Consider the following 12,741-nt stretch of genomic DNA (forward strand, 5'->3'; position numbering starts at 1 on the left):
CAGCGGGAGGACATTCCTTTTTGCAGAGGATGTAAAGGAGGAGGAGGAGGGAGAGAAAGAGGGGAGATAGGAGGGGGAGGTGGGAATATATCTCTAAAGTTGCTTCCTGTGTGATAGCTCCCAAACCACAAGGGGGGAGTGGTAGAAAGAGGCAGGGGTGGTGGATTGAAACCACTCGGGGCTTGCGGCGATCTGCGGTGCTTTCGGCGTCCATGCGAGCCTCTGGATTCACTTAGCGGTTTGAGTGTGGAGTGTAGAGAGGGAGGTCGGGGAGAAGGGTGTGAGAGGAGAGTGAAAGGTCAACCGTGGAGGTGGCTTTTATGTGTCATGTTGGTAAATTTGATCACAAGAGGAGTTTGTATGAGTGTGTTCGGGGGCATGACCTTGTCCTTCAGCACTCACAAGTATGCACACATTTCACTTAAAGCTCCGGATAATTGGCAAGAGTTAAGCTGAGGTGTGATCTTGGTGTGTGAGGTCGGATTAACTTACTTAGGGGCCCTGGGAGAAAAATGAGCTGTGGGTTCTGACTGACCCCCGTTTCTCCCAGTCTTTGTGCACTGTGTCTGCGTTAGTTAGTAATTATACGTTTTTCATCATCAAGTCAGCACATTGTTTAATATGTAGGCCTTAAAGGGTAAGTTCACCCAAAAATTAACACTCAGTCAGCATCTACTCCCCGACATTTCGATGGAAAGTCAACAAAGCATTTCTGGAGCTTCACAGCACGTTGCAGCATTTATCTAAACAACTGATGTAGATGGGGACTTAACGTAAAACTTAACTTAAACGTAAAAAACAAATTAAAAAAAATATAAAATGGTTTCATACAGCGTAACACCAGAGGCCCTAAGATCTGTTTTAAAAATGTTATTTTTAAAGCTGACATGTTCACAATAGCTGCCGAGCTAAAAGTCTTAGCACGCACCCCATCTGAAGCGCGTGCATGAGCTCAACCGCTCATCAAGAGTTTATATAATGTCTTTTCAAATCAATTTGGGATCTTAGGGCTTCTGGAGACCTTGATTACACCAGGTGGATGCGTATGGAGCCATTTTATGTTTTTTTGGTTTGTATTTTACATTTTAAAACAAGTCCCCATCTACTTCGGTTGTTTAGGAGAATGCTGCAACGCTATTTTGCTGTGAACCTCCAAAAATGTTTTGTGGACGATTAGACTTAATGCCGACTTTTTAGCATCTGGTTGCCTTTTTTTTAACCAGTCATTGAGTGTAGGCCTAAATGCCTATTTGTCTACTTTTTTTTTTTTTTTTTTACAGTGTTGGTTACAGACTCTCTCCACCTCTTTACACCCTTATTTAAGTATTGGCTGAAAAAGAGATAAAACACAGTAATCACAGTAAAAGATGTACACAGTAACTGTGTAGTGAAATTCTGATATGGTGACAGCCCAAATTTGTTCATAAACCAGAGCACAGGCTAACCAATGGATCACCATATTGATTACAATTCATCCTGCGGGAGGCTTGAATGTGTTCAGTAAACAATAGTTTGCTGAGATACAAAACCGTTCATAGACCTCATGTTTGCATAAGAGGAAAGGTCAGACGATTACTGAAGTCACTGTCATCATCTTTAATGAGTGTTTGTGCAAAATTTCATGTCAGTCCATCATATAGGTGTTGAGATATTTCAGTCTGGACCAAAGTGATGGACAAAGACACATGGTGAAAGACACAGATGCAATAAAAGTTAAGGGAGGACTATTCAACTACTATTTTAGAAGGGAAAGATTAAAAAAAAAAAAAAGAAAAGAAAAAAAGTGAAGCGCTGAGGGCCGAACTTTTACATTTCCTCTGTCCGACTTGTAAAGCTTGGAATTTTAATGCGCTGAGGACGCCCTTTTTCCTCTGCTTTTTAAAATTTACTTTCACATTTGAAAAACATACAACAGTATAGGAAAAAAAACAAAAATAGCCATTTTAATCTTATAAGTGGGTTGTCAGTTTGATTCTCGTAGTCTAAATTCCCTCTGGTTCAAACTTTTTTTTAATGAAATAGGAATATTTGTGTGCTTAGGAACAGCTATAACCAATTAATGGGCTAATTAGCTGACAGACAGAACGATCAATGGACCAGAATTAAGTTGTCATTCTAACTGTATTGCTTCTCACTGTTATACAGATGATGTTCAATTATATCTCTCATTTACACCCAATTTATTTACATTTAAATGAAGTAATGTGCAAGACTTGAATATTAATACACCAACACACTTGGATAGATAAAACTGGTCTCCTCCAGTGTGTCTGTATGATGAACAGAGACAGTCAAAGAAAACCCAACTCTTTTGAAAGCTGGTGTCAAAAACATTACTTTATTACCTAGGATGAAATGTCCTATCAAGTACAAAAGAGAATCTCTTCGGAGTTGCCACAATCTGTTAAAAACATAGAGTACTTTTTATCTGCAGTTACATTTCTTCAACATTACTCAAAAAACTGAGAACTTTTCATTGATATGAATAAATAATACAAGAAATGCAATGTCATTATAGAAGTTATGTTGAAGTGGTTGGTTTCTTACAAAAAAAAGAACAACTCTTTACAAGAGTTAACGGTGTCACTCTACCCCATTCAGAAACTTTATGCTCACAATATGCAGCACTTTTAATATAAAGGGCAATTTCACCTAAATGTAGAGTTCACTTCAATTAAAGAGAAAAAAAAAATAGACAGTTAAAATATACAGGCGGGCTTAGCTGCTGGTTCAAAGAGTGAAAAATAAAAGTTTCTACTGCTCTAAAAATCTTTCATCTCTACATATTTGGACAGCCATAATATACAATAGAGATTACAAACAGTGGATGAAACACATCGTCATCAGATTACAAAGTGACAGACTTTTGTGTGAAAGACACACAAACACGGAAAAGAAGACAGAAGCTACATTATCTCTCAACTCTGCTTTTATACACAAAAATGAAAACATTTTATGATTGAAACAGAAACATTTGCTTTATTTCAAACTGTTTTTTAACAACTTAAAGACAACTGTGTCTTATGACTGCTCCCCTCCTACAAAACTGATAATCACAGATTACAAAAAAGTGCCCAAATATGCTAAAAATGCAGCTATAAAATTTTCATACAAACCCCACGGTACAAAGACTCCCCAGTCCCCACTCAAAGTTTACTCCCAGACATGCTGCCGCAGACCGCAACATAACTGAGTTGATGCTGAGTGGAAAAGTCCATTATCCAATTACTTAACCATGCTTTGAGGGCGAGTTGAGAGACATATGTGAGCCAACCTGTCAACTTCAATGAAATATGCTGGGAGAAGTGGCTGATAGATAAGGGGAAGAGAGACTTACAGACTCAGCCACTGACAGAAACAAGACGGTGTGTGCATGGATGGAGGTACAGTACATGTGGGTAAGTTAAGCCTCGGCCTAACAGTCTTGTCTCCTCCTTGACCTTTCTGTCCTTCAATAAAAGGTCAAGTTTAAACAGGAGCTCAGAGCCAGTTAGCATTCTTCACAATGGAATAAAGGTCAGAAGAGGGGCAGGATGTGGTGGGTGGGAGGGCATGACCTGGGTGTTTCCCTCTGGAAATTGACATGAAAGTAACACGGCCCCCAGACTAAATGAAGACCCCTTGAAATACTCAAATGATGGCGGTCTAAGTCCATGTGTGGTGATGCTAATCCAATAGAAAAATTCACCTCCTGATCTTTTTTTTTTTGAGAAATCTAACTTCTACTACAAATGGAGCATCTGAGGAACAAGCTACTGTGATCGGGAATGAACACTGGGCTGTACCACTGACAGCCAAATTTGAATATGAGGCTGGTTCATGCTTGCTTGAAGGGCTACACACCTGAGGGTATAGTTTAAATAACTGGGTGCAGTGGAAATGTTTGTAAAACATGACAAAATGAATGTAAAAACTGATTTCAGTGGGCTATTTCTTCTGCTAGGGGGACTTTTTTCTACAGCACCAATAAACTTCTGCTTTCACACATACTGTCGTTTAATACAAGAAGAATTAAAAGGTGCAATATGTAAGATTTGGCCACATTTTCACACTCAAAACAAGGTATATGACCAGAGTTAACGCTAACTGTAGCTTGAGTTAGCTACTAAGCTCAGTTAACAGTGCAGCAAGTTGTGATATTAGCTTACACTGCCTCGACTGGGAGCTTGGAGCACCGGGGGAGTGTTGGTGTTTACTATCACCTCTTGAGGTACAAAATGGCTAGGGGTGAGCTGGTTAGCATGCTAACTTGAATAGATATCTCTGCAGCACAATACATAGATCGACATACATAACGTCAAACCTGTTGTTTCTTCACAATCTGTTGATTTTTTTTAATGTTTTAGCTAACATTTTTACATATTGCACCTTTAACTCCTCTGTGCTGTACATGAATGCAGCATCTGCATTCAGCCACATGTGAAGCATAAACCGGGGATTGCAGTTTTTATTCAAAGTTAAGAACATTTCTGTTCGAGTCAGGGACTTTAATGGGATGGGTATGTGTCATAAAAAATGACAGGATGTGATGAAATGAAAGTTGCACCTCTGGGCGATCAAAACTGACACAAAAGAGCGACAAGCTACAGAGTGAACACAGCTCTTTAAGAGTCTGCTGCTGCCATGAGATCAGACTGAACATCCAACCAGCCAACTTATCATCTGCCTCTGCGTTTCCCATGCGACTCTTTCCCCTCATGGATGCATCGGTAGGAGCGGCTGGTTGGGATGAAACAGGCTGACAAACAGTCCGTGGCCACCCCTGTCCCTGGTCCAAAGGCTGGACTTCTCTGCCATTATGTCCCAAGACACTTGTGATGAAAAGGGGCTTTTCTTTCTCTGCCTTTAGCCCCTGCAGTGGAGGTGCTGGAGGTTGGACCATGGGACTTAAAATCAGGGCCTGTCTTTTTGATTTTAGGAGGGAGCTAAGAGGCTGCTGACTGTAGTTTGTTGTTATGAGACCTACAGAGACGGGCAAAGAGAGGAGGAAGAAAACAGTTGGAAAACTTCTGGTCGTTTCCTTTTTTATTAAAAGCTTTACAATATGACAAAAATATGCACTAGGGGGAAATACAAAACAAAACAAAACAAAAACATGTTTTGGATGCCAGTGGGTCAGACACTTTGACAGAGACCAAGCAGCCATGTTGGTGAAATGTAATTGAAGTGTATGACGGCGGCCCAACAGTGTATATACAAGGACTTTTTCTTTTTTAAACTGGAGACTGTCGAGCTTACCATATTTAGAACATGAAAGCTAAACTACATTTTTCTCCAATCTATCTTTACAGATCCCACAATTATTTCCTTTAGAACATAAAAATAGTCCTTCACAAAAAGATAGAATATGCACATGAAATAACATTATACATGGGTACAGCCAATAAAAAGAAACTAATAAATGTTGCATGCTTTTTTAAAATTCTCGGCTAAGAAATGAGGTAAAATTGTTCTGCTGCAGCATGTTATGACCAAGACGATAAACAACAGTTCTGTCAAATTAAAAGATAAATTATCTGTGTGTGTGTATATGTATGTATGTATGTGTGTGTGGAACTGAAGTCAGATTTTATGAACAAAATCATTAGCTTTTTATGCAAAAAACTGAATCTCAAGAAAACTTCATATTTTGTCTTACATCCAACTTAATCATAAACAAAATATCAGTCATCTGTTGCAAGAAGTGTAAGAAAATACATTTTCCCTTGAACGCTTTGTGTTACCAACATGGCTGCCATTTTTTAGACAGTAGAAACTTTTTTTTCTTTCCTTTGCTTCTAAAATAAAAAAGGATCACACCTACAGTGTGGCTTAATATTTGCACTTTCTTACAAAGTTTTTAACGCTGTTTTAAACAAGTAAAAACAGCAACATCCGGGTTACCAAATCATTATTTTTTGTTTGTTTTTAGAGTGACCCCGGCACCCAGGAGTTTGACATCACAATCTGCAAGAGAGAGAGGGAGAGAGAGAGAGAATGGATGGTGTAAATACACGCAGGTGAAGCACGTCACCTTTTCAGGCACATACAGCTGGATGCAAACCACAAGACAGACTGAACTAATGAAACATAAAAACTGGAATGAGATTTTCCTACTTCAACTTGTTCTTTAGCAAATAAAAAGCAGAGCCAAAGCCGTATAACCAACAGTAGGTATTACAAGTATTTATTAATCAACCTGTCCTTTAAATCTTGTAGTGTGCATCCACCCAAATCATTCACATCACGCAGCGAGGGCAATGCAGTGAGTGAGTTTAGAGGCATAATCAAGCAGGAGTAGATAGTGGAGTTGTTAGAGTTTATATGTTGTATGATGATCAATCGAGCAGAAACAGCTGAGCCCAAACTGCAGTATAGGCAGCGGCAATAACATTAAGGCCATAAAGAACAGGATAAAATGGTTTAGATGAAATAGAGCTTTGCTTCATCCTATAACTCGTCTATAAAGTACTAAATGTTCCCGGGCTTAAATACATCTGTGATTTACTTGAACATTACGGAGCATCCAGACCAGGGCTGCACAATTAATCAAAATGTAATAGAAATTGCAATATGGCCAAGTGCAATATCTAAATCACAAGGAGCTGCAGTTTTTTGATAAAGGTAAAATGTGCAATGAAGTACTGTTGTACTGCACAGACTCCCAATCTTGTTCTCCAAAGGTAAGAAAATATATTTATTTGGTTCAGACGCCAACTAATGTCACATTATCATGATTTATTTTAATATATTTTTTTAGAAAAAATGAGAATTGTGATGCATAAATGATCATTCCTACTTATCCTTAATCACATCACAATATGATAAAAAAAAAAAAGTTTTACCATCGTGCAGACCTAATTCAAGACCGCTCAGGTCTTCTGGGACAGATTTACTCTGTTCCCAGAGTCAAAGCAAAGCAGCTTTGAGTTTCTGAATACCTGAGGTCTACGAAAACTTCCAATTAACAAGATGTATAACTTTGTTTATTCTCTATTTATTTGCGTGCTTTTTAAAATGAAAAAAGCTTGCCCCCAGGCTCATTATGTTCCCCTACTATAACTTTTGTGCACTAAAAACAATTAATGGCCAAGATACAGGGTCCATGGATACTAATTTAGGGACGCTAGGAAATAATCTACATGGCCGCTCAAACAAAAGTCCCGCTGTCTTATTTTTAATGTATTCCTATGGCCTCGTGTCTGAATGGTGCTATATAAAGAAATTCGCCTTGCCATCCCAGAATGAACCTAAAAAGCCCTGATCCAGCAGGTTTGAGTCGAGTCAAGCACCGATTTTTCATACTTCTCAGCCTATACAGTATAAATTGTAGAGTGCAATAATAAAAAAAGATGGAAAAAATCAAGTATGAACATTCATACACATCAATAACTCCACTATAAACAACTGCTGAAAATGCCCCTTAATTGCATGTGAGAGCTGAAGCAGAAATGTTGTTATGGGTGGAAAATCAGCTGATTGAAGGCTGAATGAAGAAACCACCAATAAGAAACAGTAGAGGACCAGGGCGCGACTGAAAGCTTGTACAGTTTGCAGAGTTTAAGCAGGGAAAGGCATCCCTTGCTGCACTCTAAACAATTCAGGTTTTTAAAATGATACAGAATATACCATGATATCATATATCATTTTAAAAATGTAACACTATCAGTGGAGATGATGCCGACTTGTCCGTGAGACATAAGAAGCCTGCTGGTTTGTACGAGCTTTTGATCACAAGCAAATAAAAAAAAAGGAAAAAAACAAGAAGAGTTATTTTAAATTATTTAATGTTTCTAGGAAACACAAGATGGTGAAGCAGCAAATCAAAGAGAGGAGGAGTCATTGAACTCCGTTAGCACATGACAAGTTCAGTTTTATTGCTCTCATTGGAGAAAGTCTGTGTCTAACAGCGTCAGAGGAGGTCAGAGGTCGGAGCCACAGCTGGAACCGCTAATGACTTAGTCTCACTTTATTCTGCCAGGTGGATGCTCTCTGAGGGGCTGAAACTTCCTCCATTTCTCAAAGTCACCTGCTAATTTTTTGTGTTTCTTTTCCTCACCAGTGCTCATCATCATCATCATCATCTCCATCTTACCTGCTGGCTTTGAAGCCTTTGAGTTTCTGGACAAAGAAGTTCTCCAGAACCTCGGCACACTGGTAGAAGGGCGAGTCGCTGGGGTTGTAGTAGCGGCAGTTGTCGAAGATTTTGGTCATGTCCGCCACGAACTCTGTCAGCTTGACGTACTCCCGCTTCTGTATCCTCTCCTCCATGGTGGAAAGGTCTAAGAAAAGGGGATTTAAAAAACACATTGGGTCAACGATTGTATGAACAGTATGTAACACAAATGAATGAAAAAAAACCCTACACATTTAATTGCAAACTCTTGCCAGAGACAATCATCACACATGCGGAAGCAGCAGATAAATATATGGCTTTTCTAATTGACTTTTGTTCCACAAATCAACATGTCTGCTTCAAAGTAATTGCAGCTTATTATGTGCTTGACAGACATTCAGATATGTTTCCTGGGAGCACAGTTAATCACTTTATATGTGACAGCAAAAATCCAAAACCTCTGCCAGATTTAACCTCGATCTACACAGCCTTCCAGGTCAGACCGATGCGTCATTCCTGAGGAGAGCGTCATTATCTGAACGTCAAATAAGTGCATCCAAGTCTCAGGCTCTTGACAGTGTTAGCAACCTGGTAAAATCAAGTTAGAAACTGACAAAAATAAGGGTAGCTAATTAGCAACGTCTGGGGGTTCACAAAATCTGCCGCTGCCGGTGGTTTGCTCTGCACGGCGTCCCTGGGGCTGCATTTTAAACAAACATATCTGACTCTTAACCTCCTCAACCCCCACCTAGCTGGCCAGGGGCTTACAAACCTCATGGTCAATATCAAAGACCTCCTTCTTCTCCGTCATCAGATTTCATCTCGAAAACCCTCCAAAAACTACCAACGGCTGCAGCTACACCAGCCAAACGCTCCTTTTAATTTTCTGAAAACCAACAAGGTCTTTTTCTTGCGGTGGAGGGGAGACGGGAGGACTAGAGTTTCCAGGACCGGACCAACAGGAGCTGAGTGTGGGGCTGGTCCCTTTCCACAGGGAGCCCGGCAGACCCCGGACCAGCTCATTAACGGTTTGTTTGTGTGGAAGTTCAAAAAGGCCCTGCTGACGCAAGTCCCCATTTACATGGCCGGTTTGATCTGAGTTGGAGGGCTTCCTCCCTGCTGGTCTCCTGGTGGCTGTGTGTCCAGGTTTAAGATATAGAGACTGGGTGTTACTTCCAGTAAGGAGCTGCAGCCTCGTAATCGCCTGAGGTAATTATGAAATGAAAACAGCACGCCTGAGGGCAATTTTAATCTTCCGAGTAGAGATCCCAATCCAAGTCTTGGTAATTCAGTGCTGGGTATCTGCTGATTCACGAGAATCTTAATATTTTCCGACAGCGCAGAGCCACAAACACGTGAAGTTTGCCAAACCACTAAAGATATGATCTTACAAGTTTAAAGAGCTCCGCATTCACAAAATACAGCCTGGATCACTGCTTTCCTTTAATAGGTTTCTATAATGTTATGTTGTGTAATGGTATCTTTACCAATTAATATGACCATTCTTTAAAAATAATCCATGAATTATTCATCATCGCTGTAAAATGAAAATAGTGAAAAACATCTATAACAAATTCTTATAGCTCAAGTTGATGTTGGAAAGTTCAAGCTCATTTTGCTCAACCCACAGTGCAAACTGCAAAGATATTCAATTAACAATAACAAATATTTGGTATTCTAGCTTCATAAATGACAAATAACGTTGGATAAACAACTACTTGAATATCAAAATTGTTGATAAACAATTTTTTGCACCCGCAAAATCTCACTGAAAAAGATACCAAAGGCCAAATCAGCTTTGCTTGTTAACACTTCTGGTCAACACAGGAAGTTTCACCCACAAGTTATACAAAAATACCAACACACAAGTTTTGAAAATAAATGCCACCATGAATGAAAACAAAGGGAGGAAAAGAACATTAAATCAGCCTCAGATACCTTCAAATTCTGAAGGTAAGCTGTGGAAATCAATTACCACCTTATTACATGCAACTGTTCGTAAATGTTAGTAAAACATGCAACATTTGTACGGTTTATTTAATTTACTTATTGATACTAATTTCATTTAAAAAGGCTTCAAGATAAAAATCAAAGGAGAGGAATGTAGTTTAAAGTACTGCAAAGATTGTTAATTGGTAAATATAGTGATTATAATTATTCTTAATGACTTTCACTGGTTCAGATTCCAGCTTATCCGGATTGGATAAATCATAAATTAAAACTGTTTTCTTATGAGCCGGAGGTAAGAAGCTGCTCTGTAGTCTGTCAGTAATTCCCAATAGCAGCTTTAAGTAAGAACACAGAAGTGGCCACAGTGGGTCCACAGTAGCTGCCAGCCCAGACGGGTCTGGGGGCAAATTCGCAGAGTATGGTAGGAGATACAGTAACTGGGAAACATTCAATTACAAACCTCATTGTCAGTGTTCACTATTCTGCTTGTTATGCGGACACATTTCCTCCACTCACCCATTGGTTCCTTGATAACCCTGTAGTAGTCTGGGGCGTCATTCGTGTCCACTGGCTCCAGGAACGGCCACGCCATTTTATGTGCCTGCAGAGGAGGGAGGGGCCCAAAGGGAGGCATAAAGAGAAAGAAGAGACACTTGAGAAAGCTGAAACTGATGAAGAACAACAAACAGCACCATGAAAATGACACTGGGAGCAGGTGGGTCAACACAGATGTTCTCTCTTGTTTTCTTCCCCTCTTTTCTCTCTCTTGCTCTCTCACATATACAGACTGCTGTAGAGAGGAGGGGAAAATGAGAGGAGCAGAGGTAGGAGGAGGAGGAGAAAAGAAAGGGAAACTAGAGAAAAAATGCTGAGGCCAGGCAGCTGTCCAAGTGGAGCTCTGGGGAGCCAAACCCATCAGATAAGACGGACACAGAGGACTTTTGTTTGCTGCTCTTACACTGTAGTGGGGCGACGAGGAGCTGTGTTGGAGTACATAATAAAACTACCGCTACAGTGCTGCTGCTTCAGATACTGCCGAGAGTGTTTCTGTAGCTGTACAGTAAATGTGCAGTGATGCAGTAGAGAGTAAACCTCCACAAATGTAGTTTGTCCACCATTTTGATTTCCAGAAGAGAATTTTACTTTATTCATACAGTTTATTTTCACCAGTGAAAAACGTAAAAAGTAGTACAGCAGGCATTGTTTCTGTCCGACTGTAGTATTTTACCTGTAAGGAACGTAGAGTTCTCCGCAGGCCCTCGTAGTCCTTGTCTGTGAGCGGCGTGAAGACCGTCATGGCGTCCTCCGTCGACTGGCACTGTGGGCACACATACTCGTCGATGTGGTTGGCCTCGCTCTGCAGGATGCCCACACAGCGACCGTGGTACCAGTTCTGGCACCGGTCACAGCCGATGTAGAACCTGGGAAGGCAGGAAGTACTCACTTTTGGTTGTGATGTAGAGCCATTTGCATATTTAAGTTTCAATGTGCTTTATCAATAAAACAATTAGTTTAAGTAATCAGGAGAGTAGAGATGGTGAGATGTAGTTAGAGACATGAAGTAAGTCCTTGGTTACTGCTGCGTTAGTGCTTCTTTGTTGACATTTCACACAATGTATTTGCTGAAAAGCTAATGCTACCAAATCTGTTCAAATTACATTTCTGCTTGAGGGAGGTAGCCTGTTGATGCTAGCTCCAGATGGTTGCAAGTCTGGAATACTTTTTGTAAACCTATTATTCACATTATAAAATTATAAAAGTGTCAACAATATCGAGTCCTGCGGTTCCTTACTGGGACTCGTCGTACGGGGTCTGACAGATACAGTACAGCTCCTCTGTGCTGCCCTCCTGGCCCCGTTTACACTCCACACAGATATAGTCATCCATCTTCTTGGCCTCCTTCTCTGTGATGCCCACACAGTCTCCGTGATACCAGTTGGTGCACAGGTCGCAGCCAATGTAGAACCTTTGCAGAGAAAAGAGAATGGCACTAGAGTAGTTAACAGCATGGCAACAAATATCAAACTTTATCGTGGTATTTAAATCATATGACCAGCGTTATGTTTTTAATGTTGTTTAATAGTGAGTGGCACTGGGTAAATCTCATCATATCATCTGACTTTTTGGAACAAAAACTTTCTTTTCATTCTTAAATTGAAACAGTGTTTTACTACGCCTAATGACACCGTGCTTCCCCAAGTGGATAATAAAATCTGTGAGTATTAGAGAATATATCTGAGTATTCAAGAAAGCATCATCATACTTGGTCTCGTCGTACGGCGTCTTGCAGATGCAGTAGAGCTTGGTGTCCTTCTTGCTCTCCCTGGTGCTCGTCGTTGAGATCATCTTCTTCTTCTTGGACTTGGCTGACGTCACGGTCTCCCTCTCCTCCTCCCGTTTCCTCTTGTGTGCCGAGGCGACGGTCGTGGTGAGATGGTGCTGAGAGGTGATGCTGTGCGTGTGTGCCAGAGCGTGTTGCTGCTGGTTGTGGATGGCAGCAGCGGCGGCGGCCTGGGCTGCCTGTTGGGCTGCGGCCTGAGCCCTCTCCTTCTCCCTCCGCATCCGCAACAGGTCCCTCTTTAGCTCCTCCTGAGGAGTGTGATGTTGGGATAGATGAGTTAAATGGTATCACTTTGTTTCATACTTGTCTTTTGAATTTTCTGCTGAGTGTGTGATGCTTAAAGCATTCTTGAGGG

The 12,741-nt window shown here is 40.6% G+C and overlaps 1 protein-coding gene across 5 annotated transcripts in view; it reads right to left on the reverse strand.

Moving 5' to 3' along the window:
* Window positions 1–2,319: 2,319 nt before the first annotated feature.
* LOC311273362 (nucleosome-remodeling factor subunit BPTF-like) overlaps window positions 2,320–12,741 on the reverse strand; it is a 43,745-nt gene continuing 33,323 nt past the window's right edge. For 4 of the 5 annotated variants that reach the window (XM_084380383.1, XM_084380381.1, XM_084380380.1 and 1 more), the window contains 6 exons: window positions 12,309–12,634; window positions 11,838–12,011; window positions 11,274–11,466; window positions 10,562–10,646; window positions 8,075–8,261; window positions 2,320–4,962 (listed from right to left, as the gene is read on the reverse strand). In XM_084380383.1, coding sequence (XP_084236509.1) covers window positions 4,926–4,962; window positions 8,075–8,261; window positions 10,562–10,646; window positions 11,274–11,466; window positions 11,838–12,011; window positions 12,309–12,634 — 1,002 coding nt within the window. In that variant the 3' untranslated portion in view covers window positions 2,320–4,925. Of the gene's footprint in view, window positions 4,963–5,007; window positions 5,947–8,074; window positions 8,262–10,561; window positions 10,647–11,273; window positions 11,467–11,837; window positions 12,012–12,308; window positions 12,635–12,741 lie in introns of those variants that run through there. The other variant, XM_084380382.1, reaches the window with a different exon arrangement.

Source organism: Pagrus pagrus (assembly GCF_965226575.1).
Source record: "Pagrus pagrus genome assembly, chromosome: 2".
NCBI classification, from domain to species: Eukaryota; Metazoa; Chordata; class Actinopteri; order Spariformes; family Sparidae; genus Pagrus; species Pagrus pagrus.